Source organism: Corylus avellana, chromosome 4, assembly GCF_965113065.1.
Source record: "Corylus avellana chromosome 4, dhCorAvel1.hap1.2, whole genome shotgun sequence".
In the NCBI taxonomy this organism is placed as follows: domain Eukaryota; kingdom Viridiplantae; phylum Streptophyta; class Magnoliopsida; order Fagales; family Betulaceae; genus Corylus; species Corylus avellana.
In genome coordinates this window covers 2,098,794-2,125,376 of record NC_142493.1, presented here as the reverse complement: position 1 = coordinate 2,125,376, position 26,583 = coordinate 2,098,794, and the positions used below count along the sequence as shown (strand labels likewise).

At 36.4% G+C, this 26,583-nt stretch overlaps 2 protein-coding genes across 2 annotated transcripts; both read left to right on the top strand.

The window, feature by feature from the left end:
- The first annotated feature begins 1,197 nt into the window (after positions 1-1,197).
- Positions 1,198-11,455, top strand: RAD54 (DNA repair/recombination protein). Its single transcript, XM_088515818.1, has 21 exons — positions 1,198-1,419; positions 1,969-2,349; positions 2,644-2,730; positions 2,838-3,078; positions 3,160-3,285; positions 3,391-3,447; positions 3,538-3,624; positions 3,984-4,079; positions 4,306-4,356; positions 5,770-5,844; positions 5,964-6,050; positions 6,432-6,523; positions 6,616-6,748; positions 7,999-8,118; positions 8,260-8,373; positions 8,491-8,574; positions 8,699-8,776; positions 8,856-8,914; positions 9,426-9,615; positions 9,705-9,803; positions 10,851-11,455. The coding sequence occupies exons 1-21, from the start codon at positions 1,238-1,240 to the stop codon at positions 11,211-11,213; spliced, it is 2,802 nt and encodes a 933-aa protein (XP_088371944.1). The 5' UTR covers positions 1,198-1,237; the 3' UTR covers positions 11,214-11,455.
- A 1,738-nt stretch (positions 11,456-13,193) lies between these two features.
- On the top strand, positions 13,194-25,843 carry LOC132178616 (ribosome biogenesis protein BOP1 homolog). The gene is made up of 18 exons (XM_059591079.1): positions 13,194-13,429; positions 14,439-14,516; positions 15,111-15,221; positions 15,329-15,483; positions 15,652-15,769; positions 15,886-15,987; positions 16,191-16,347; positions 16,481-16,589; positions 16,681-16,783; positions 16,932-17,082; positions 17,176-17,308; positions 17,410-17,516; positions 17,599-17,669; positions 17,824-17,884; positions 18,698-18,925; positions 19,072-19,156; positions 24,410-24,588; positions 25,325-25,843. The coding sequence occupies exons 1-18, from the start codon at positions 13,271-13,273 to the stop codon at positions 25,408-25,410; spliced, it is 2,193 nt and encodes a 730-aa protein (XP_059447062.1). The 5' UTR covers positions 13,194-13,270; the 3' UTR covers positions 25,411-25,843.
- The last annotated feature ends 740 nt before the right edge of the window (positions 25,844-26,583 follow it).

The window sequence follows — 26,583 nt, the reverse complement described above, 5'->3', positions numbered from 1 at the left end:
TCAATTAAAGTAGAGAAGTACTTTGGAATTCACAAGGGATTTACTTGCCTATGTATCGTTTCATTTGATCTTTTAAGTCCCTATTCCGCCCGCCCCGACCGATATGCCACGATGTCCTTAAAGTCTATATTCAATGGATACACTCCAGCAACTACAATATGATATAATTTGCTTATTTAAACATAATTTCATGCAAAGACAGACCAAATTGCAACTAATTTGGACAATCCCAGGAGATGGATATAAAACCTATGAGGCTGCCCAAAATTGATTGTAATTCTGTTAGAAGATTAAGCCAATTTGATATCTTTATATCGAGTAATGATATAAGGAGAATTAGAGTCCTCCTAAAGTCATCTCAAATGTGATGTAGTATTTAAAATCACGATTGAATTTGAGATAATCATTATTGAATTTTGATCTGTTGGTAATTTTAAATGCCACACGTTAAAATAATTTAGGGTTAATAACTTTTTTGGTACTTGAGTTTTCACTTTTTTATTTTTTCCCCCTTGAGTTTTAAAACATGACAAATCTACTACCCAACCTATGGGAAAAAGACAAAATCAATACCTCCGTTAGTTCCGTCAGTCCTACTTAACGGGTTTAGTAGGAAAATCAACAAGAAAAGCTTGAAACCCTAAGAAGTAAAAATAATTAAAAATTAAAAAAAAAAAAAAAAAAAAAAAAAAACGAGCTGCCTCTGTTTGGTTGCCGAGAAAATAAGGGAAAGAATGTGTTGCCGAGTTGACAATAATTTATTTTTATTTCATACACTATTACATGTCCAAGTTCTTTAGGATAATTTCAGAGACTAGTTCAAAGCTTTCCTTGTTGATTTTCGTACTAAACCCGTTAAGTAGGACTAACGGAACTAACAGAGGTATTGATTTTGTCTTTTCCCCATAGGTTGGGTACTAGATTTGTCATGTTTTAAAACTCAGGGGAAAAAAAAATAAAAAAGTGAAAACTCAGGTAGCAAAAAAGTTATTAACCCAATAATTTATCAAACTAATTTTTTATTTTATTTTTTTTTTTTAAAAAAAATACTGTTCAAAATGATTTTTGGGCAGCCTAAAAGTCCACACACTTTCGCCGCACGTTTCGTAAAATGTTCTCGCACATTTTACCGCCAAATTACATAAATTTAAATCTGCAACTCTCTCTAACAAACAACCAAAAATAACGCGGCGACAGTCTCAGAACTCATTCTGAGAAACGAGGAGAGGGGTTTTCAATGGAAGACGAAAACGAGGTGCTCTCAGCTTCCGATCCCAGCGATTCCAGTGATGAATACACCGCCGACCACGAAGAAGAAGAAGAGCTCGAAGACTCCAACAACGAAGATGAATCGTCTCTTGGTTGTTCTGCTTCATCTGATGAAGATCGGAAATCGAAGAACGTCGATGCTCTCTTGAGGTACCATCTATTTTGTTAAACAAAGATTTTAGCCCTAAGATGCGATTTATGTGTCTGTGAATCTCAAATTTCTAAAAAGTAGGAGCTCTTTCATTTCAACTTAGGTTTTTGCATTTTTGTTGTACTATTTGTCGATATCGGCATTCCGATTATAGGGTCGGATTTTAATATTTCAATTTACGGATTGAAGTTTGACTAACGCGAAATTCCATTTGGTTGTGAAGAAAATGGGGGAAAACTGTAGAAAATTTAAGTTTACTATTTTTGTGGTTTTCGGAATATGTTTATAGCTGGCCTAAGCTATATGCTTGTATTACTGTTGCTCGGGTTTAGTTTCCTGCAACCAATCGGAGCACTAAGTGAACTTGTTCTTGCAATTTATCTTAAGCATCCCCAATTTTTCTGTGTGTAAGCTTTTAGATTCAAGGGTTTGTAGTTGTAGTTGGAAATGTTGATGTAGGGTTTTTAATTGTATTTATCCAATTCAAAAAGGTTTTACTAGTAAATTTTTCTTAAGTTACAATTGGAAGTTGTGGTCATTTTTTTCAGGGGCAACCTCGTTGTGAAAAGACAGTCACTGCTTCCACGAGTTCTTTCGGTGACAGAAGCAGCAGCAACTTGTAGAAAACCCTTTAAACCTCCATGCTCAAATGGCTACGATAATAGGAATGAACAGCTTGCTCGTCGTCTCTGTGCCCGCAAACGGTTTGTCCCTTGGGGCTCTTCAGGGCCAGTATTGGTTGCAATTACCAATAGACTGAATATACCAAGTACTGCTGAGAAGGATATAATCGAAGAGAATGTGACTCTGCCACCTGGAATTGAGCCTTTGGTATTGTGGCAACCTGAAGAATCTGAGAATGGGGCTTCTAATTTGGCGCCAATAGAAGTCGACCCATTGCTTGTTCGTTTCCTTCGACCCCATCAAAGGTAATGCTTATGATATTAAATCTAAAAAAATTTATATGCAGTATTGGGTTTATATGGAGAGCTTTTTCCTTTTGGCTACTATATAAATAAATAAATATATATATATAACTGAAACTATTCCTCATGTATTATGATTGTAAACAGAAATCTTGATTTAATTTTGCTTATTTGTCCCTCAAACATCAATCGCAATTTGAATGTTAAAGTGTCCAAGATTTTAGTAATTTGAATCGTGTTTTCAATTGGTTGTGGTTTCTTTTAATTGTTGAGACAGTTCTTTTACTTTAACTGCAGAGAAGGCGTTCAGTTTATGTTTGAATGCATTTCGGGGTTATGTAGTGCAGCGAATATATTTGGATGCATTCTGGCTGATGATATGGGGTGAATATCTCTCTTCCCGATCCCTCTTTATCTTTTTACTCTGGGTATAACCTGTGTTATTGTGTCTCTTTCTCATATCTTCAGAAGGTTATGCTTGATCTTTGCAGTTTGGGAAAGACATTGCAGTCAATCACCTTACTGTATACTCTTCTTCGTCAAGGGTTTGATGGGAAGCCGATGGTTAAAAAGGCCATCATTGTCACTCCTACTAGTCTAGTAAGCAATTGGGAAGCTGAAATCAAGAAGTGGGTTGGAGAGAGAGTTCTACTTGTTTCTCTGTGTGAAAGCACCAGAGATGATGTTGTCTCTGGAATTGACAGATTCATAAGTCCCTGCAGCCCCTTACAGGTAAATTTGTGCAACTACTCTGGAAATATAAAAAAATAAATTGTCATGAAAGATGCACTTATTCAATGAATACTTCCCCAGGTGCTGATTGTTTCATACGAGACATTCCGGTTGCATTCATCAAGATTTAGTCATAGTGAATCTTGTGACCTTCTCATATGTGATGAGGCTCACAGGCTGAAAAATGATCAGACCTTAACAAATCGGGTATATGACTTGCAGAAGTTATATTTTTCCTTGTATTATTTTTTATCTAGATGCCAAAATTTTATTATTTTTCTATAATTATCAATACACATTTCTATGGATCAGGCACTGGCTGCTCTCTCATGCAAGCGCCGTATATTGTTGTCAGGAACACCAATGCAGGTAAAAGGCACTTGTGCAAGATTCTTTTAGATCTTATGATTTAGTGTTCGTTCCTGCATCATAATTGTCTCTCAATACATGTTCCTGCAGAATGACCTGGAAGAGTTTTTTGCAATGGTTAACTTTACTAATCCTGGAATACTGGGTGATGTTGCACATTTTCGCCATTACTATGAGGTGATCTGATTGATTTACTTTTACATATTATTTATAGCTGTTGAGGATGAAATTATATTGTTGAATTGAATTAATCAGTTTTCTACTAGCTGAGGTTGTTTTTCATTTGTTTCTCTCTATTATTTTCCTCATTTTCATTGACGTAGATGCCTAACTGGTTGTTATAACTATCTGTTCTGGAAATTGGTATTGCTCCTTGCCAATATGGAGCTAAGAACAAGACAAATTTGCTGCTAACTCTGATGCTTCTCTTAAAATGCTAATGGTGTACTCCAAGTAGTCTTATGTGTTTTTTTACTCCTCTTCCTTTTCTATTTTCAATGCATGTTCATTCTGTTTTGAAACTGTGTATCGTGAAGGCGCCTATTATATGTGGAAGAGAACCGACTGCCAATGAAGAAGAGAAGAAGCTAGGTACCGAGCGTGCTGCAGAACTAAGTGCAAGAGTTAATCAGGTAATGTTTTCTAGTTGACATGAAAGCTGCAGAAGTCAGCTTTATCACTTAATGATTGAGAGAAAGTTGTATCAGCATCTTTTACTACCGTGGTCATATATGAAGTTCGAGGTTGATAGTAGAAGTATTTAATTCTATTGAACAGAGGGATAGCTAATCTAGGTGTTCAATCAGAATGCATTTGTATATTATTTTTCTCATTTAACTCATCACCATCTACTTGCAGTTTATATTGCGGAGGACTAATGCACTTTTATCAAATCACTTGCCACCAAAGGTATGGCACTTGCTTGATCTACATGGCAAAGTTCTCTCTCTTTCTCTCTCTGTGGCTGCCTTTATTTTCTGACCGGATATGACATTTTGCTTTATAATATTTATCTGTTTATTTGATTGTGTACTATATTCATAAGCTGAAACTTTCTGGTTGCATTCAAGGGCACTGTTGGTATTTTATAAAAGAAGTTTGATGAAGATTTATTTTTATGGTATGGCGGGGTTTATTTTTAGTATTAGTGTAGCAAGGGAGCTATAGTTCACTTCAGGAAGAATAGTGAGGCAGTTGCATGTAGTTTCCTTCTTTCTTTCTTTCTTTTTTTTTTTTCTTTTTTTTTTTTTTTTCACTTTGAAAGCAAAAAAAGTGCCGAAATAGCAGTCCCACCATTTGAAGTTGTGGAATTTCAACGGATGTTTCCAAAGCTTACAATATTAAATATGACGTTCCTAGCAGATACAATGTGTGGATTCTGTGTCCTATAAGTTGTCCTCTGGGAAAACCAATAAGTAGGTACTTTTCAATGAGTTACTTAAACAGAGCCCCTTAGGCTCTGAAGTACTATCCAGTTTGATCAGCTTATTTGACAGCAGGTATATTGCTATCCAGTTTGATCAACTTATTGGTTTGCCTATCCAATGCTTTAAATCTGGAAAGATTTGCTAAGACAGTTTAATCAACTTATTGATTTGCCTATCTAATGCTTAAAATCTTGAAAGATTTCTTCTTAGCATCGGACAAACATTTTCTTCATACAAATATGCCATCCTTCTTGGTCTGAGATCAACTTATCAAAAGCATTGTTGGACGATTCCACCTAAACATGTTGTACATGAAGTTGTCTTTCTTTTGCCCTGGTCATCTGGCAGTCTAATTGAACTTCATGCAAGTGACATAGTTTACTGAGCAGCATCATCAATACATCACTAACAGACAAGTTTCAGGTTAATTTCATAATAAACTATGAAGCATAATCATAAAACCAAGTTTGATTTGAATGCGGAAGACAAAATATTCTTATGAGCTTATTTGGTCACGTTTGCTTAGGACTGTGATGTTTGGTTGATTTTGATGCTGTTGAGTTCAAGGATTGTAATCTTGGAGGTCTAGAAGTTAGTTTTGCCAGCTATGATACAATTTTTATTTGTTTACACATTTCCTTTTCTGTGAGAAGTAAAAAATTAATTACTTCAAGATATTCCATGTTGATGGAATAACAATTTAATTGAACCTTACCTTAGCATTGCCAGTCAGATGTATTTTCTAGTACAAAATATAGCAAATCTTCTTGATCTTTTGGAAGGTTGATTAGAGTAACCTTTTCTACAAAATTACCTTTTTGTCCGTTTGTGCTGTAAACATTCTTAAAATCAAGGTATTTAAAACCTGCGACTTTTGATTCTTTCTTACTTGCAGATGGTTGAAGTTGTTTGTTGCAAGCTGACTCCTCTCCAATCAGACTTATACAACCACTTCATACATTCCAAAAATGTAGGTTCTCAATCTCCTTCAGCTACTAAACCATGTATTTTTTTGAAAGAAAGTTATTAGTGGTTAATAACAAGAATGTCTGTCTGGACATGTTTGCTATTCCATGTTCCTAAACACAGGTTAAGCGGGTAATTAATGAGGAGGTGAAGCAATCAAAGATTTTGGCTTATATAACAGCTCTTAAGAAGTTGTGCAATCATCCAAAGGTATGAGCTTTGGCGACGGAAAATAATGATCTCCCTGCATTATTGCTTCTGTCATTATCATCTTATGGACCTATTCTGAGAACGAAAAAAAGGGCAAACATTGAGATGGTTGCATTTGCTAATAGTACGTTCCTGATGTTCTCTGGAGATCTTTTAATTATCCGATATAACTAGCAGGGTTTTTCATTTTGGAATTGAAGAGGAAAATTCATTTCTTAAAAGGGTTAAATTTTGTTTGAAATCTTAGGTCATATAGGCTTTTGTAAGTACACGGTAAGTAGTTTTTTCTACCTTTTTTTTATGTTTCCCATTAAATTTTTGTTTTAACTTTGAAGTGTTGGTCTTAGTTTCATCCTTATGGAAGATAATGTTATCTTGTAGCTTATCTATGATACTATAAAAAGTGGGAGCCCAGGAACTTCTGGTTTTGAGGAATGTATTCGCTTTTTCCCACCAGAGATGTTCTCCGGAAGGTAAGAATTCTTGTTTATATTCTGTTTATATGTTTTATACCTTGTGTTCAACAATTATAATCTCATAGTTTTCTTGTTCCTTATTTTGCTAGATCTGGATCATGGACTGGCGGTGATGGGGCTTGGGTGGAGTTGTCTGGTAAAATGCATGTCTTAGCCCGGTTACTGGGTCATCTACGTCGGAGGACTGATGATCGTATTGTCCTTGTGTCAAACTATACTCAGGTAAATAAGATAGTGATTTTAGCTACTCGAAGGATTTAGGAGAATGAACTAAGAATCAACCAGTTGTATGTACTATTGCCTTTTGTTTCTCTGGTAAGGGGGTACAGCTCTTGATGTGTTAGTCACTATTCCATTAGGTAGCATGTCATATTTTGTCAGCATTGAAGCTGGTGAGGCTAAAAATATTGTTGTCGTTGCACAAACCTTGCGTAGGAAGCTGAGCTGAAAGCATATTATCATATTGTAGTTAGCGCCCTGCCTGGTAGAATAGCCTGGTCAATAGCATTATGACTCCCATTTCTGGATTGTGTCTTTTGGAGACTCCTTTTCTGAGCTAACATAAACTTCTAAGGATAATACATTTTGTTTACATATCTGTCTATTCAGTTATGTCGCTGGTAACATTCACCTCTGTTATGAATCAAAGTCTAAATTGTAACTGTTGATGACAATGTTTGGTTGAAGTCTCTTCTATTTTCATCCAAGATGTCATTCTCATTGCCTTCATGCAGTTATTATATGTAATTTTTATTGTACTTTCGTCAAGGCTTACAGCATTAGGATTTAGGACGTTGTTTTTCGGATATCTAGTCTGTTTGGTTTCTTTTGACATACATTTACTCTTTGTTTATGATAAGAAATGATTCCTGAAAATTTTCTATTTTGTTCGAACAAAGTTTTTGGTGCTCGCCAACCTACTGCTATGTCACACGAAACATGAGCCTATTTTTGTGTAGAATGTCATAGTCAGACAAACTTTAACTACTGAAATTTCTCCAAGGTAAATGTCATAACAATATGACCAACTATACGACTCCACTTGCCCGTATTGTTTTGCTTAAGTTTCTTATGTTTTTAGTTTTCTTGTCTTCCTACAAGACCATAAGACTCAGTAAATTCTTTTCCTTTTTAAACATAATGGTTGTCAAGATTCCCATCAACTTGGAATCTCTTTCACTCTTTTCTTCACATGTTATTGCTTCAATGAGTCAGAAACCTTCACTCGTTTCTCCATTTAAGTGAAATTCCTGCCATAGCTGTCGTCTGTTAGATAAGTGCCGGCAAGAATTTACAATTTGTCAAACTTCCTTTAGGCTAATTAAAACAAATCATTTGCTCATTTATGAGTTACGGCCCAATTACAATTTACTCTTTCAATAATGACTCAGTCTATCAATTATTTATTGCAATGGATTTTCCCCACAGAATTCAATTTGTTTTCCTAAATTAAGGTGATTATGATGTATCAGACACTGGACCTCTTTGCTCAGTTGTGTCGTGAAAGAAGATACCCATATTTGAGGCTTGATGGAACCACATCGATCAGTAAAAGGCAGAAGTTAGTCAACCGCTTCAATGACCCATCAAAGGTGTACTGTTTCTCACTTCGTAAATGTATTTTGGAATTTAGGCTTTCTATTTGCTTTTTTTTTTTTTTTTTTTTTTTCTCTTGAGAGCTCTAATATTACGTTTCTTAGTTGATAAAATAATTATAACTGAATATCTTGCAGGATGAGTTTGTGTTTCTCTTAAGCAGCAAGGCTGGTGGTTGCGGCCTCAATTTGATAGGTGGAAATCGACTAGTCTTGTTTGATCCTGACTGGAATCCTGCAAATGATAAACAAGTAATAGCTTATGGTAGACTCGTGATGACGAACTGTGATATTAGTGATAAAATATGCATAATCTTATCCTATGACATAATATCGTTATTGTTTACAATGTGTCCCACCCATTAATAGGCTGCTGCAAGAGTCTGGAGGGATGGACAAAAGAAGAGAGTATACATCTACAGATTTTTGAGTACGGGAACAATTGAAGAAAAGGTTTCAATGTGGAAGTAATTTGGATAATACAACCACTATCTTTTATTCCCTATCTTCATTTTCATGATAATTCAGACCAATTGCGTTAAGATTTTTATTCATAAACCATCTTAATTTCCTGTAGGTCTACCAGCGTCAGATGTCAAAAGAAGGGCTTCAAAAAGTGATCCAGAAGGAGCAAACGGATACCCTTACAACCCAGGTTTCAATTGCTTTGCATGTAGCTTTGTGGTTGACATTTGATCTTAACTGAATGATGTGTGAAACTATCTTACTTTCAGGTGAACTCTCTTTCGATGGAAGATCTACGTGATCTTTTTACATTTCGCGAGAATGTGAGGTAATGTCATTTTTTCTAGTTTTTGAGTTAAACTTTATTGACAAATGCATCACTGCAATGTTGTCTATATGTGTATATACTGAATGATTTTGCTGAAGGCACAGGTTGTAAAGTCTAATTAACTGTGAATATGTAGTTTGCACATGATGCAAATGGGGCATTTCTTCATATTTTCCTATGATGGTCTCCCTTTTTTTCTCTCCATCAAACGTAGTACTAATCATAACAGTTGGTCCTATAAAGAAGTTGATCATGGTATCCGTAACTGTGGTACACATGGATGATACTGGCGGAATAGTTAAGATGAGATGTAATGACAACCTACCTTATGCCAAATTTATTTTGTTTTATTTTTCAATTTTGCTTTCCCAGCCCTCTTAACCTTGTTCTGTTTTTTGGAACTGTAGGTTGAAACGCTTCTTTGCTTCAAGATTTCTTTTTCATGCCCGGATAATAATATTGAATCTTTTAGTCCATCTTCCAGCGTAAATATCTACATTTATGTATGTAGGTCTGAAATTCATGAACAGATGAACTGCATCCGTTGCCAAAACTACAATGATAGGCCTGAGAGCATAGAAGAGGAAGATGGAAATCAATCAACAAATATTAGTTCCCAATCTGATCAAGAAACCTCTGATATAGGTGGATTTGCAGAAATTTCTGGATGCTTGCATAAGTTAAAGAGCTCAGAGAAACAGGTTGTCCACATCTGTTCAGTAGATACCACTGCTTCTAATTTCCTTTCTGGTATCTAATCTGATTCTTATCTTTGACATGATGTTTTCAGGTAGGGACTCCTCTAGAAGAAGATTTAGGTAGTTGGGGGCATCATTTTCTCCCAACTTCAGTACCTGATGCTATTTTCCAAGCTTCAGCTGGTGATCAGGTGTGACGATAGTTTGACTTATTTAGTTTAACTGTTTTCTTAAAAGAAAAAAACAAATATGAAAAAAAAAAAAAAAAAAAGAGAGAGAAAGAATATCTCCTTTAATTTGGTCACAAAGGTTTACCATGCTTGAAAACTTCTAGATCCTTAAGTATTGTAATATGCCATTATTACCACGCTTGAAAACTTCCTAGATCCTTGAGTAATATAATATTGCCATTATTTCATGAATTAGAAAATGTGTATCAGCTGCACTAACCTTAGTGAAGCATCTGCTGCACAGCATTCACAGTGACCAACTTTTACATCCGTTTGTGATAGAAAATAAGTATGAGTAATATTAGAAACTACATTTTTATCATACAATGTTAATTTGACAGTCACAATCAACTATTAGATTTTTTTAACAATGACTGATTCAAGGGTTAATTGAAACAGTAACGTCAGCATTATGGGATAAAAATGTAATTTTTAACAACATAAAAAAAGTATTAGAGTTTTTTATTAGCTAAGGAAGTTTTCTCCCTCCTTCTGTTTGCTTTAAAATAAGAAATTTATGATGCGAGCATATATCATAGCATAAGTCATATCTGCATTTTCTTGGTAAAGGAACCCAGCTTTGGCACAAAATTCAGTCACTCGTATGAAAGAGAACTTATTGCATTAGTTTTCGAGTTTTTTTATCGTCTTCTTCTTTTTTTCTTTTTTTTCTTTTTTTTTTCCTTATTTGCGTCAAGTATTCCATGGATGCATAACGCCAGAGCATTTTATGCTTCAAGCATATAATCCATGGCCTATTAGGAGTAATGCTAGACCTATAGTTGGTTTATAATTTTTTTTTTTTTTTAATTTGTTGACACGTATTAACATATGATTAAAGTCACGCCAACTACTAAAAAAAAATTTAACACTCTTCAATGATATACTGACACGTGTAAGCAAATTGTAAAAGTGTTGTGGACAATTTATAATTCTAACATTAATTGTACATTCTACATCTATATTGTTGTTGTAGATATACATATGACTCGCATGTTGTTGTTCCAGGTGACATTTGTTTTCACAAACCAAGTGGATGGGAAGCTTGTACCTGTTGAGTCAATATGCCCGAAGATGCGAGGAGCAGAAGAAAAAGAGAAGGAATTCAAATCAAAGGAAAACTTGAACAAAAAATCCATGCTATTTTCTCAGCATAAAAAACCGCTACAATCAGTTTTGTCCAATGGGAATTCAATCAAGAGCTCGTTATGTACATTTCCTCAGCCTTTGCCAAGGGCAACCATGAAATCAGTGAGAACTACTCTAAAAGGTTCATCGGATGTATTGAAGACTAAAATCTCTCCTGGAAATCAATTACCTCAGAAAAGATTATCTCCTGATTCTGTAGAACATGATGATGATTTTGAGTAAAGTTTTTCTTCTCATATTCATTTTTGTTTTAAACAATTGGTGAGCAAACAAAGAGGTTATATGTAACAGTATAATTAGTGGGTTGAACTGGATTAGTGGGCTGTATGAGTTAGGCCCATTTCAATTGTAAGAGTTGTTACTTTGTTAGCTTAATGGATGTGTATATAAGGCCCAAAAGTATGATTGTAGCGGTATCTGATTAGTGAAGACTTTATATTTTGTAAATGGAGGTTGAGCTCCTCAGCCTACGATCCATTGAATCCAATAAATTCAATACATACTTCCAATCATTCCAATGCCATTTCATTTCAATTCGTTTCATTCCAATTCCATTTCATTTCAATTAGTTTCATTACAATTCAGTACAATTCCTCTATTTCTAGTAAGTATAGTACTGTTGCATTATAGGAAATGTTTGGTAAACTAGAAAACTGGTTTAGTTTTGGTCTCAAATATCCTCCTTTTAGTATTTGTATTTGGGACATACTATAGATATCTTTAGGAAAATACTAAAAACACAACTATTTTGTCTAACTTTGGGCCAACTTTTGCCTTATTTTTTAATTTAAAAAATAAAAAAAGTTTTTGAAGCAATAATTTTTATTTTGGTTATTCTTTTTTTTTTTTTTTGGTATTTTAAAAAAAATGAAAACTGTATTTTACTTCAAAATTTTTTTTGATATTTCTTAATTTAAAAAATTAAAAATTAAAAAATTAAAAAAGTTTATGAAGCAATAATTTTTATTTTGGTCCTTCTTTTATTTGGTATTTTTTTAAAAAATAAAAATTGTACTTTTATTCATTATAATGACCAATTGGTTTAAAAAATGGTCATTATTATGAAGAACAATACAATTTTTATTTTTTTTAAAAAAAATACCAAATAAAAGAAGGACCAAAATAAAAATTATTGCTTCAGAAACTTTTTTAATTTTTTAATTTTTAATTTAAAAAAAAAATAAAAAATAAGAAAAAAGTTCGCCCAAAGTTGGAGGTGTATCATTCCTCATATCTTTATCATACTTTGATCTTAGTCTTAATATGCTGACGTGTCAAGGTGTAGTAGCACTTGCTAAAAAAATAAGAGGAATATACTCCTTGTATTTTATGTAGCAATTTGGTTTAGTGTTGTTTTTAAAACATCGGTTTGAAAAAGTAGTGATTTCAAAACACAATTAATGAAAATATAATTTTTAAAAATATAGTTAAGCGTTTGATAAAATTATAATTTAACTTTGAAAATTGTATATTTTTAAAAATACACTTGCCTACTGCGTAAAACTGTAAATTTTTTTTCAACATTTTCAAACCCTTTTTTTTTTGGTCAACTGAATACTTTTTCCAATTTTGTTTTAAAATGTGTTTGTTGCCGGATCAAACGCGCTATATATAAATTTCTACGAAGGTGAATAAAAAAAGTATTTTTATGATTTGTTTAATTTAATAAAGAAAAAATTACAGTTTATCTCTAAAAGTTAACAACGTTTTTCAATTCGAACATCAAAGTTTTAATTTTTGCAATCCACCCCTAGAAAGTTTCAATTTTTTTTTCAATTCGACCAATATTGTCCCAAATTTCCCATATTGCCCCTGATTTTTTTTTTTATAAAAAAAAAAAAATTGGGATGCAAAAATGGCCAGATGGCCAAAGAGCCACCCCGAATTGTTTTTAAAAATTTTTTATAAAAAAATAAAAATAATAAAAATTAGGGGCAATATGGGAAGTTTTGGATACAATTGGTCAAATTGCAAAAATTTGAAACTTTGGGGGGTGGATTGCAAAAATTGAAACTTTTGTGCTCAAATTGAAAAACGCTGTCAACTTTATGAGGGTAAACTGTAATTTTTTCTTTAATAAATAATATGTAATTTAGCCCATTGGCCCATTGCACTTGAATGATCAATATCGGGCCGGATTAGCCTGACTTAAGCCCACGACGATCATCAACCTCCCCTTTAAGCCCTAAAACCCTAAACCACTTGTCTTCTTCCTCCTCCTTCTACACCTTCTCTTCCATAGTTGTAGAGACACAGGCCAGAGACAGAGAAGAGAAGGAATGGGGGTGGAGACGAATAACAAGGCGGAGAATGTTAAAGGGAAGGATTCTACGAAGTCTAAGTCCAAAGAAGAGCCTTCAATCAGTGAAAAACCTCAACAACTACAACAACAGCAAGTAGCATCTGATTCTGACTCTGAGTATGATTCTGATTACGAGGTATGCGCTCTCTTGAAAATTTTGCATAAGATTACTTTATATATATACTCATCATCATCCCACTGAATCATTTATTTTTTTTATCAAAGGGACGCAAACATTTATAGAAAGATTTCTTATTAGAATTATGTATGACGACCTAGTAGCGGGGTAGAGGAATTGGTCGACTTCTTGGATCTCCTTTCTTCTGAGTAGGCTTATTAAATCTCGGTCAGATGTTGCAACGCATCCATTGCTGTAATCTTACCAGCCCTTGATGTGATTTTCGTAGATGATTCTCACTATTGTAACTACTGTTTTCCTCTTGGACTTTGACTCTTGCCTCGGTGCACACGCACCTTCTTCTTGCTAGTTTAGTTAAGTAAGTGCCTTTCCCACCTAGGTGAACCCGAAGAACAGCAGGATATAGGTATTAGAAAAAGAAAAAAAGGGAGCAAGTAACTCAAACTAAGCTCACTCCCTCAAGCAAAGCAGCTTGCCTTTCATATGTTTGAACCATCTCCGTTGAGGAATTTACTGTCTTGAGAAATTGAAAGAAAATTATGAATATTGAGCAAGGAGCCTGTTTGTCCTTTGCATGTAAAGTTGAGCTTCGTTTTCTTTATTATCTCGTCGGAATATCGCCCGGGAGCTTCCAAAAGTTTAGGTTTTGTAAGCTATTATGAGGTTGTATAAGAGAAACTGAGACCTCTGACTGATTGAGCTTAGTACAACTGTTGAAGGTTGGCTGTGTTTTGGCTTATATAAGTCGGATATGTTTTCCTCGGTTTTCTCTGGAACCAAACTGAGTTCAGCAAGCAGTTGTTCTTAGTTGTTTCTTTGCATCATTTTCTTTAAAAGTGTTATAAGGATAATTCAATTGTGCGCCTGGATGATAGCAATATAGGAATGAGTGTCTTTGGTGTTTTAAATTTACTGGTATTTTGGTAAAATTTTATATATTATGGGTTGAATGCTGTACTCCTATGCTTTTTGAAATGCGTGAATGAATTGGATTTGGTGGTTCTAGGATTTTTCGGAGAATGATGACTCTGGTGAATCGTTGAGTGAATCGGAAGCCGGAGAAAGTGGATCTTCTGGAGATGAGGTACATGGTAATTGCCTTGTTTTGTTTTTCCTTTTGTGCCTAATTGCTAATAGATTGCTGGAGAAGATAACGATTATCACATTCAGTGAATGAAAATAAAACAACCTCTGAATCTTGTTTCATCTGTTATGTATGAACTTGACTTTTCGTATATATCAATCTACAATATGTATCTTCATAAATATAGATATTAATTACACACACACACACACACATATATATATATATATATATGCAATGTACATGCACTGTGTACCAATTATATCTTGTTGCTTAATTTGTTTGATTTGTGTTTATACAATCAATCTGAATAGTCAACCACTCTTACTCGTAAAATTCTAATTTCTTGATCATTATGCTCTCTGTTAAGTGGAGGTTACGATTTTAGTGTGACCCAATCGAACAAGAGGTCAGCAGGGTAAAAAATATAATTACTTAAATCTTTTTCTACCTTTCCTTCACAATTATACAAAATGAAATATATTTTCTCTTCTTCTCTTGTTTGTGCGAAATGTCATACTCCTCTGGAGCCTGGAAATATCTTGATTATGTGGCCAGCTGTTTTTAATATTGTCCAGTGTGTAACTGTGGCAGGGTGTTGTCAACTCAGATGATGGCTCGGACAGTGATCACGCTCAAGAAGGTCAAAGTGATAGCTCTGAACTCCATCAAGGGGTTGAAGAGAGTGATTCATCTGAAGACGAGGTTGATTGATTTGTTTATTAATTTAGCTATGTTTTAGTGTTGTAATGAATGAACTTTTAGTTATCAAGTGTAGCCCGTTCAACTATATTTGTTCTTGCTTTTGACAGGTGGCTCCTCGAAATACAATTGGAGATGTTCCCTTGAAGTGGTATCAGGATGAGGCACATATTGGCTATGATCTTGCTGGGAAGAAGATAAAGAAGAAAGAAAGACAAGATAAATTAGATTCGTTTCTTGCAACTGCTGATGACTCTAAAAATTGGTGAGTTTATTCCTCATAATTATTTATTATCTGATTTATGCAGTCATTACTTTAATAGAAATAGTGGTGTACCTTATTACCTTGGGAGGTACTAGTGAAGAGTTTTCAGCAAAGGTCTTTCTGGAGAACATATATGTTTGATTATGGCATGCTTTCGCTACTTTTCAGGCTCAAGGTCTATGATGATTATAATGATGAGGAAGTAGAGGTAACACGAAAAGAGCTCAAACTTGTTCGTAGATTGCTCAAAGGAAAGGCACCACATGCTGACTTTGATCCTTATGCGGTCTGTAGTTCCCATTCATGTCATTCTCCTCCCTATATGGATATCAAATTTGAATTCTTACAAATGATATGCATCATTTTATGCTTGAAGTTAAATTCTTTTTATTCCAAATGCAGCCTTATGTTGATTGGTTTAAATGGGATGATGCCAAGCATCCACTCTCAAATGCACCAGAGCCGAAGAGGCGGTTCATTCCTTCAAAATGGGAAAGTAAGAAGGTAAGGAATCCTTGAGTGTGTATTGATTCTTTGTAATGTTAGAATGTAGCGAGTGGGCAAAGGTTGGCTGCTTTAATTCTTTTTTAACCTTAGATTTCCTTTCTTTTGATGGTCAATGTTCTGAAATAAACAAATGTTTGGGCCTCCTTTCCAGCAAAATGAAGAAATCCATATTTCATGCTTTGTACTTCCTCTTATGACAGGTTGTTAAGCTTGTTAGAGCAATACGCATGGGATTAATAAAGTTTGACAAGCCAAAAGAAGAGCAACGTTTCTATCCCTTGTGGAGAGATGATTCCAGCTCAACAGAAAAGGCTAAGCATTTAGCTTACATTCCTGCACCAAAGCCAAAATTGCCAGGTATATGTTTTTTTTTTTCTGCACAAAATTGCCTGGTATAGATGTTGAACTATCGTCTGGATTTTAAAAATTCACATCAGATAATTTCTGTGAAGGATTTGAGCACCAACTTTAATCTATATTTGCTTAATAGGCCATGAAGAATCGTACAACCCTTCTTTAGAATACATCCCAACACAAGAAGAGATCAATTCTTATCAGTTGATGTATGAGGAAGATCGTCCTAAGTTTATACCTAAAAGGTACAATGTGACACTGTTTAATTAATTTCCATTTGCTTCTCTTGTATAATATTTGAACATCAGACATCTTAATCGCTGTCTATTTGGTTAGGTTTACATCTTTGAGAAGTATCCCAGCATATGATAATGCCGTTAAGGACATTTTTGAACGTTGTTTGGATCTATATTTGTGCCCTCGAGTTCGGAAAAAACGTGTAAGTCACAGACCACAATGTGGAGAAAATATTTATTGGTGCTATATAGTTTGCTTTTGGTGGTTTTCTTTGTAAGACCTTAGTTTTGTATGTTCTAATCATATGACGGTGATTGAGTTAATCAAAATTGATCTTTTTCATGTTCCAGATTAATGTTGATCCTGAATCTTTGAAGCCCAAGTTACCTAGTCGAAGGGATCTTAAGCCTTACCCTGCCACATGTTATCTTGAGTACAAAGGCCACAAGGGTGCTGTTATGTCAATTTCTACTGAAGCTTCAGGGCAGTGGATTGCTTCAGGTGTGGATGCTATTCTTTGTTTGTAATTTCATTCGGATACAATAAAAGAGTATAGTTGGATATGAGTCTCATAATCTGTTTTGGTCCACAAAGGTTCACTTGATGGCACTGTGCGTATCTGGGAGGTTGAAACTGGTAGATGTCTTAGAGTCTGGGATGTTGGTGAAGCAGTTCAGTGTGTAGCATGGAATCCTCTGCGTGAGCTTCCTATCTTAGCTGTCTCTGCGTAAGGCTCACTGCATTAACTCTTTTTTTTTTTTTGGTTTCCTATCTTACCTGGGGATTGTGTTGATTGTGTGTTTAATTCAACTGGCGAGAATTTTGCAGGGGACAAGATGTACTTCTTTTGGACACTGGTCTTGGAGATGGAGAAGAACAGAAAATGATCAAGGACCTTCTCCATGTTGGGACAGCTAAAGCACCGGATGATTCAGGTTAGTAAAATATCTATTACTTCCAATATCCTGTATTAAACAAATTGTTTTTGACCCTTGCGCAATATTTTCATGTGCTTAGGCAACAAAGTGTCAACTGTAAGTTGGCTCCAAGATGATAAGCATGAAGGAATCAGGTTAAGGCATTTTAAGGTACTTCAGCTTTAAAACCAACTCCACCTCCCAGTACCCCTCTGCCGCTTTCTTATCCTAATATAGAATTTTCTTGTGGAGTTAGGCTGAAGTGAAGTTTAAAGGGATTAAAAATTTAATATGATTGCTTGTTTGCTTTGTTTGGCTGTTGCAGACTGTGTCTTCGGTAGAATGGCATCGTAAAGGAGACTACCTTTCAACAGTAATGCCAGCTGATATCCTTTTTCCAGTGCTTTTGAATATATCTCTTCATTTATTATTTGACATGCATGAATGACTCCCATTTGTCAATGACAGTCTTCTCATTTGTTCCACCAGTCATTTAAAAATTATTCAGTCATGATTGTTGCCTCTTAATTTGATATGTGGGACAGCTTTGCTAATGTTAAGACATCAGCGTTCCTTTTGACTGTTGTATGCAGCTGGGAATTTATGGTTTTTCATTGTCTCTGCTTGGCAGGTTGTCTATTTCTTATCTGCTTCACTCCAATGAGGCATTTTGTTTTTGTTTGGGGAAAGAATATAAACTAGGTCATAGTTTTTATTCTACGCTTTTGTTAGATGTGTTCAATAGGATTGAGGTATGCATTTATGGTTCATGAGAAGCTCTTTAGGCACATTTTTCAACATCTTCCTTTCTCACATGGGTATTTCAAATAAAGTGGCTGTGTTACCTGTGTGTAGTAAGCTTTTGAAGGTAGAACTTCAGTTTACTTAGCGAAGAAAAGGAAAAAAAAAATCAAAACAATATAATGCGGTCAAGTCCGTGTGAACTGAGATTTGGTGATAATATGATATTAGACAATATTAGACCTACCGACATGTGAATGCGACCCACACTCCCACACATACTGACACCCCCTGGTTGCCTACTTAGGTCCATGTAATAAAGAAATGTGTGCGTTAAATTTGAATATCATCATCTGAGCATCGGAGTATGTCTCAATTCCTGCTTAGAGGTGAGAGTGGACTGATAATATGGATTTATCATTGAACATCTTGCTGGGTTTTCTTGACTTGTTAATTACGTGAATCAAGAGCTGTTCTTATACACCAGCTCTCCAAGAAGCATACCCAAAGAATTCCATTCAAGTTGCACGGACTTCCAGTTTCAGCAGTGTTCCATCCTACTCGTTCTATGTTTTTCATCTCAACAAAGAAAACTGTTCGTGTTTATGATCTGCGGGAGCAAAAACTCATCAAAAAGCTCGAGACTGGATTGCGTGAAGTCTCTTCCATTGCTGTTCATCCTGGGGGTATGTTTTCCATTTTTATTCCTTGATTATATTGCATGTTTTATTGTGAGGATGAATGTTAATGTTATTAGATTATTTTTTAGAATACAAACAGTTGTTAGTGTCAGTCATCTTCGCAATATATCTGAGGTGTGCTTTCCATGCAGGTGATAACGTAATTGTGGGGAGCAGAGAGGGAAAATTGTGTTGGTTTGACATGGACCTTTCATCTCAACCTTACAGAATTCTGAAGTACGTCCCAGTACCTTAGCAAAATTATGACGAATAGAAATAGATGGCTAAAATATCTCTTATAATAGCACACAATTTTGTGATTGAATTTGTAAATCACCGTAATTGAATTCACGGTTTGCATGCTATATATATATAGTGATTTACAAGAGCAAGAGATTACATAGAACTCCTAATTCCTATCCTATAATACATTGGATAACTATTCAAGAGTTTAGATAGAGTCCTAACTCCTATGATATTTATCCATTGGATAATTATCTCTAGAGTTTGGATAGACCTAAACTACTAGTAACCAGAACACATTAGATAATTATCTCTAGAGTTTAGGTAAACCTAAACTACTAGTAATCGGATAGGAATGTGCTTCAACAGCCCCCCGCAAGCTTAACGGGGGAGAACACACGTTGAGCTTGGCACTGAGGGTTTGAAATCTCTTAGCTACAATCGGTTTAGTCATCACATCTGCAATTTGGTCCTTGCTAGATAAAAACAGAATCTGGATAGATTTATCTGCCACTCGGTCACGAACAAAGTGGAAGTCTATTTCCACGTGCTTGGTTCTTGCATGGAAAACCGGATTAACCGATAAGTATGTGGCTCCAATATTGTCACACCATAGTTTTGGTGGAGAAGAGAGAGTGATTCCTAAGTCTCGAATAAGGGCTTGTACCCATAGAACCTCTGCAGTGGCATTTGCTACAGCTTTGTACTCGGCTTCAGTGCTGGAACGAGATACGGTTGGCTGTTTCCGTGAACTCCATGAGATAAGATTAGCTCCAAGAAAAACACAATAGGCGCCTGTAGACTTGCGATCATCCGGGCAACCTGCCCAGTCAGCATCTGAGAATGCCTCTAAGTGAGAGGAAGAGGTGTGTTTGAGCAAGAGACCATGGGACACTGTGTGCTTGAGGTACCGTAGTATTCGTTTGACTGCCTGCCAATGTACAGTAGTTGGACGATGCATAAACTGACATACCCTGTTGACTGCGAAAGCCAAATCTGGTCGTGTTAATGATAGGTATTGGAGAGAACCTACAGTACTTCGGTAAAGTGAAGGATCATCCATAGCTTCGCCACTGAACGCCGAGAGGGAGCTAGAAGAAGACATCGGCGATGACACCGGTTTGGCTTCATCCATTTTTGTGCGTTTCAGCAAGTCAAGTATATATCTGCGTTGTGAGAGGAGCAGTCCACTGTCTAGATGCAAGACTTCAATCCCAAGAAAGAAACTTAGATCCCCAAGATCTTTTACAGCAAAGTCTACTCGAAGTAGTTGCAATAACTCGTCAATAGCAGCCTGATTTGAACCAGTGATGATGATATCATCGACGTAAATGAGGATGTAGATGGTAGTGGCAGCCGACTTGAATGTGAAGAGAGAGGAATCTGCCTTTGATGCCGTGAACCCGATGTCAAGGAGTTTGTTGCTCAGCCGTGAAAACCAGGCCCTAGGAGCTTGCTTCAACCCATAAATTGCTTTGTCTAGCCGGCATATATGATTAGGAAAAGAGGAATGAGAGAAACCTGGTGGCTGGCACATATAAACCTCTTCGGCTAGGTGTCCATGTAGGAATGCATTCTGTATATCTATTTGTTTCATAGGCCAGCCAGCTGAATGTGCTATGGATAGGACTGTTCGGATAGTAGTTGGCTTCACAACCGGACTATATGTTTCTCCAAAATCAATCCCGGCTTGTTGGTGAAAGCCCTTTGCCACAAGACGAGCTTTATGTCTCTCAACCGTGCCATCAGCCTTTCTTTTAAGTTTGAATACCCATTTGCAGCCTACAACGTTTTTGGCCTTGTGAGGTGGAACAAGAGTCCATGTCTGGTTGCGTAGAAGCGCATTGAACTCCTCTTGCATTGCCTTTCTCCATTCTGGAACTAGAACAGCCTTGGTGTAGCATGTGGGCTCATCTAGATTAGAGTCCAGCTGGGAATGTAAAGCATGAGGTATGGGGTACCGAATGCGACCATCCGTGAACTGTCGTGGCTGTGTGATGTTGTTTTGAGCACGTGTAACCATGTGATGTGTCCGTGGAACAGCAAGTGGAGGAGGAGAGTCCACAACTTCAATAGAATCTGCTGGAAAAGTAGATGTGCTACAAGGAGAAGAAGGTTGTACCAGGGAAGGTGTTATAGGTGACACAGGAGGAGGTGGAGGCTGACATAATGGGATTGGGCTGGAGGAGACAACAACCGGAATTTGAGCAGATCCGATAGACGAAGTGGAGACTTGAGAGGGATTTGAAGGTTGTTCCAAGAAAGGGAATGTAGACTCATGAAAGATAACATCCCTGGAAATATATATGCGGCCAGATTCACGGTGATAGCAGCGGTAACCCTTGTGGTGAGTGCTATAGCCTAAGAACACACAAGGTTTGGAACGAAAGTCAAATTTATTGGAGTTGTAGGGTCGGAGGTGGGGAAAACATGCACATCCAAACACTTTTAAGAAGGTATAATCTGGCTGTTTGGAAAAGAGTTTTTCAAAAGGAGAAGCATGATTAAGAACCGGGGTAGGTAATCTATTTATGAGGTAACAAGAGGTTTGACATGCTTCGTCCCAAAAGAACTTGGGTACTCCACTAGTAGCAAGGAGTGCGAGAGTGGTGTCAATGAGATGACGATGTTTTCTCTCAACGCATCCTTGTTGTTGGTGGGTATGGGGACATGAGAGACGATGATTGATTCCAAGAGATTGAAAATAGGTGGTGAGTGAACGATATTCACCTCCCCAGTCGGTTTGAACATGCTTAATTTTAGTGTTAAGTAAACGTTCAACCATTTTTTGAAATTGGATAAATACGGTTTTGACATCAGATTTATTTTGAATGGGAAAGAGCCAAGTATAACGAGAGAAAGAATCAATAAAAGAAACATAATATTTATTGCCAGAAAGTGAAACAACTGGGGATGGTCCCCAAACATCTGAGTAAATTAAATCTAGAGGATTACAAACATCCAAACTAGAGGAACTAAAAGGTAATTGATGGCCCTTGGCAACCGGGCATGCTGAGCAGAAAACTCGAGCTTTATTGGACTGAATTGGAAGACTAAATTTGGATAGAATGCTCCGGACGACACGAAAAGCTGGATGTCCTAGGCGCTTATGCCAGTGATCAACCGAGGTCTTCTCACCAACCATGACGCGTTTTATTGGAGGAGATACAGGAGACGTGTGGAGCTGGTAGAGGCCATTGTTAAGTGGGCCGTGATGTAGAGGAATCCTTGTGCGGGAGTCCTTTATAACAAAGTGGTCAGAATGAAATTCAAAGAAAACACAATTGTCTTTAGCAAATTGGCTAACAGAGAGTAAATTTTTGCATATATCGGGAACTAACAAAAGTTGTTTGAGAAGGAATTGACGACTTGGTACAGAAAAAGTAGCAGACCCTATATGAGTTATAGACAAACCTGATCCATTGCCGATACGGATTTGATCAGAGCCAGAGTATTCCTCGGATGCAATATTCAGATTTCCCATATCATTGGTGAGGTGATGGGTTGCACCGGTGTCTGGGTACCATTCCTCATCCGAGAACAGTGATGGAGAGGAGTAATAAGCTTGAGGAGATGATGAAGAAGCTTGCTGGAAATTCTGATCAAACCTGGAATAACACCTAGGAGCTGTGTGCCCATGTTTTCCACATATCTGACAGATGTGGCGTGGGGCAGCATTGCTGTTGTTGGAGTAGAAAGATCCCCGAGCATGGTTTGGAGAGAAGGTTCCACGACCTCGAGAGCCACCACGACCTCTAGAGTAGGATCCACGGCCACGGAACCCACGGCCACGATTGAAATAGCCACGAGCAGTAAAGTGAGCTGCTGGTTGTGAGGCATCAATGAATGAGAGTTCTTGTTCCAGCCGAGCTTCATGTGCCAATAGATGGCCATAGACTTCTTCAAGAGACATGGGATCAACCCGTGTGGTGACTGAGGTCACAAAGGTATGATAATCGGGGCCCAAGCCAGCAAGTAGGAAGGAGAGGCTTTCAAAATCGTTGAGTGGCTGTCCAGCAGCAGCCAATGTGTCACTCATGTACTTGATTTTCTGAAAATATTCTGTGATGGTGGAGTTACCTTTCTTGGCAGTGGCTAATTGAAAGTGGATTTGCATCACCCTAGCACGTGATTGGGAAGCAAACATGGAGACTAAAGTTGTCCATAAATCATAGGCCGTTGCACACCCCACGGCATGTACTACATAGGCGTCCGAGAGGGTGGAGATGAGTATACTAAGGATCATCTGATCCCTCTGAGTCCATGTGAGGAACTCAGGATTGGGAACGGTGTCTGGAGCACCTTCTTCTTTGCTCGTATTGGAAATCATCTTTGGTGGAGGAAGAGAGGATCCATCCACAAAGCAATAGGCATCCTGCCCTTTAAGATAGGCCAAGATCTGAGTACGCCATGCCATGAAGTTGTCTTTGGCCAGTCGAATATGAAGTGAATGATTCATATTTGGAATTGTGAAGGCCACAGCTTGGTGGTTGTTGGCTGACTGATTTGTGGTGAGATTGGTTGAGCGTGGTGATTCCGAAGAAGAAGATGAAGATGAAGATGAAGCGGAAGACATGAGAGCAAGAGACGTTAGTCTATGAGGGGCTCTGATACCATATAATAGCACACAATTTTGTGATTGAATTTGTAAATCACCGTAATTGAATTCACGGTTTGCATGCTATATATATATAGTGATTTACAAGAGCAAGAGATTACATAGAACTCCTAATTCCTATCCTATAATACATTGGATAACTATTCAAGAGTTTAGATAGAGTCCTAACTCCTATGATATTTATCCATTGGATAATTATCTCTAGAGTTTGGATAGACCTAAACTACTAGTAACCAGAACACATTAGATAATTATCTCTAGAGTTTAGGTAAACCTAAACTACTAGTAATCGGATAGGAATGTGCTTCAACATCTCTCAATGTGGAAAATGTTGTGCCTTGTCTCAATTGAAAAAACCTTCTTTTTTTTTTTTTCTTTTCTCTGAAATGATTATGCTAAATATCCCGTTTTTGATTGACTTGATGGTTTAATAAGCAATGATCATCTGATTACAAAAATTTGTAAATAAAAAAAATATGTAATCTACAACAAATTTACAGATTCCACAAATGGGAGAGGTGAGAGCCTTGAGTATATATATATTTATTAGTATGTACGTCACAGCACCAGCTATATATATATTTATTAGTATGGTGATACATTTTTCTGACGTGTTCGGAATTTCTCAGGTGTCATCCAAAAGACATTACCAATGTGGCTTTCCATCGCACATATCCCCTATTTGCTTCATGCTCTGATGATTGCACTGCATATGTTTTTCATGGCACGGTTTATTCGGATCTTAACCAGAATCCTCTGGTTGTCCCACTTGAAATTCTCCGAGGACATGCAAGCTCAAATGGGAGAGGTGAGAGCTTTAAGTATTTATTATTGTTATCTGTTGTATTGTTGGAAGGAGATGAAGATTGCAAAGATTAATAGCAATGGTTGGACTGTCTAAAGAAAATATATTATTTTTACCATACAGAACATGATTAAATGAATACAGCCAGTTTTCATTAAAAAAAAAAAATAATGAATGCAGCCAGTATATACGTTTACACACAGGCACACACACGTACATGGTTGTGCTTGTATGTATTTCTGTATGTTGGAAACCAAGTAGGCAGAACTTGATTTGCAACTCGATTCTATTGACCAATTTTCTTTATGAGAGGCTTATCAGCTGGCTCGAACCATGACCTTGCACAACAATATTTTGTTTCTCCTGGTTCTGGATTTTGGCAGGCTCTGTGGATGACAGTATAATGCTTCATTGTATTAGATGTCATAATTCTATTCAACCATATAACACTTGATTTGTTTACAAGGGCCTGTAAAGGCATATATTGAGATCAATTAGAATAGGAGTGTGGCAGATGCAACTGTCAAGAGATAAAAGGCAAATGGAGTTGCTGGTCAAATTCATAGTCAAATCAGTATTCGGTCGAGTCACAATTATATCAGCATTTGATATCATTTTTATTTTATAGTATTATTTAGCATTGCTTGTATACAGGGGCCTTTGAATGAAACATACATATGATGTGTATCATGTTGATTAGAAACTGATACCATTGTCATTGATTATGGCTGTATTGCAGGAGTAATGGATTGTAAGTTCCATCCCAGGCAGCCCTGGTTGTTCACCGCTGGTGCTGATTCAGTGATCAAACTTTACTGTCATTAAGAAGGTAAAGTGGCCTAAAGATGCTGCAAACAAAACGAGCAAATGGGATGAGTACCCAGGGAGGGACCGGAAATTTTTGTTGGCGAATATACTATTTTATAGCTGGGGAGAGGAACTAATTGATGCCCAACTAGTTAGTTCTGGCTCCAGTTGTGTCATATATGTATGTTGAACTTGGCCCGATTATAATCTTGACAGAGCATGTAACTTATTATTCAGTTTTTTTTTTTTTTATTATTATTCTTATGGGAAGAATATCTCAACCCTTGATTGACCTAGCAAAGGAAAGAAGTACTTGCTTCTGCGGTAGGAGTCAGCCATGTTGTTTTGGTTTATAATGTTACCTTATCAAATTATGATCTGTAAGCCTACATTGTTTCTTAATGTGGTTTTATGGAAGGCATTTGATCATGTTGCATCAGACAAAGATTAACATGAACATTGCAAATGGCGTCGGCTCTTGTATACTTTCCACGTGTGAGGGCTTTGCCTTTTTTTATTATTATTAAAAAATATTGTTCAAAGAAGAAAAACATAAACATTGCAAACGATACTTTCCAATATTCTAAAGGAACTAATTTGAGCTTTAGCCTTTTACAGTATTTTACATGCTCAAATATGTTTGGATGCAAGAAAAATTTGATCATTCAGGTTTTCGGCACTAATGCAAAGTGAACCACCGTGTAGCCTTTTGATTTAGATGACCAGATTGTGCCTGCCGAGTGATAAAGCCCCTGCAATTATGGTGCACTGAATTTGCTTTGACAATTTTTGCATGAGCTTCTTTCAATCGGAAGTGGAATTTTCAGTGTTTTTTTTACCTCTGCTACAAGGCGTTTGTATCGTTTATATCTAGAATCTCCATTTCCTCGTTTTTTATTCCACTAGTTCGAAGAAATTTTATAATTCTTCCAATTTAGTCTATTAAACTGATATATATATATATATCCAAAATGCATAAATATGTTAAATCTATTACTTATGAAGGAGCAAGTCATTCCCAAGTCCAAACTAGGTTAAAGAAATTTCTTCCAAAATCCAATTTCTCCAATTCAGACTATTACATTGCCCAAATTCAAACCAAATCTATTATACTGAATCACTCGTATTTTAAATACATGTCAATTCAATAGAATGGAGTGAGGAAAATTCTTTTGACCCAAAATGGAGGAA

Bases quoted from the DNA above. Each gene is read 5' to 3' on its own strand.
- LOC132178616 (XM_059591079.1), top strand. From the start codon at position 13,271: ATGGGGGTGGAGACGAATAACAAGGCGGAGAATGTTAAAGGGAAGGAT. The intron at 16,784-16,931 runs GTAAGTCACAGA...TTCATGTTCCAG, and splicing joins CTCGAGTTCGGAAAAAACGT to ATTAATGTTGATCCTGAATC. The intron at 24,589-25,324 runs GTGAGAGCTTTA...GCTGTATTGCAG, and splicing joins TGCAAGCTCAAATGGGAGAG to GAGTAATGGATTGTAAGTTC.
- RAD54 (XM_088515818.1), top strand. From the start codon at position 1,238: ATGGAAGACGAAAACGAGGTGCTCTCAGCTTCCGATCCCAGCGATTCC. The intron at 4,357-5,769 runs GTATGGCACTTG...TCTTACTTGCAG, and splicing joins CAAATCACTTGCCACCAAAG to ATGGTTGAAGTTGTTTGTTG. The intron at 5,845-5,963 runs GTAGGTTCTCAA...TCCTAAACACAG, and splicing joins ACTTCATACATTCCAAAAAT to GTTAAGCGGGTAATTAATGA.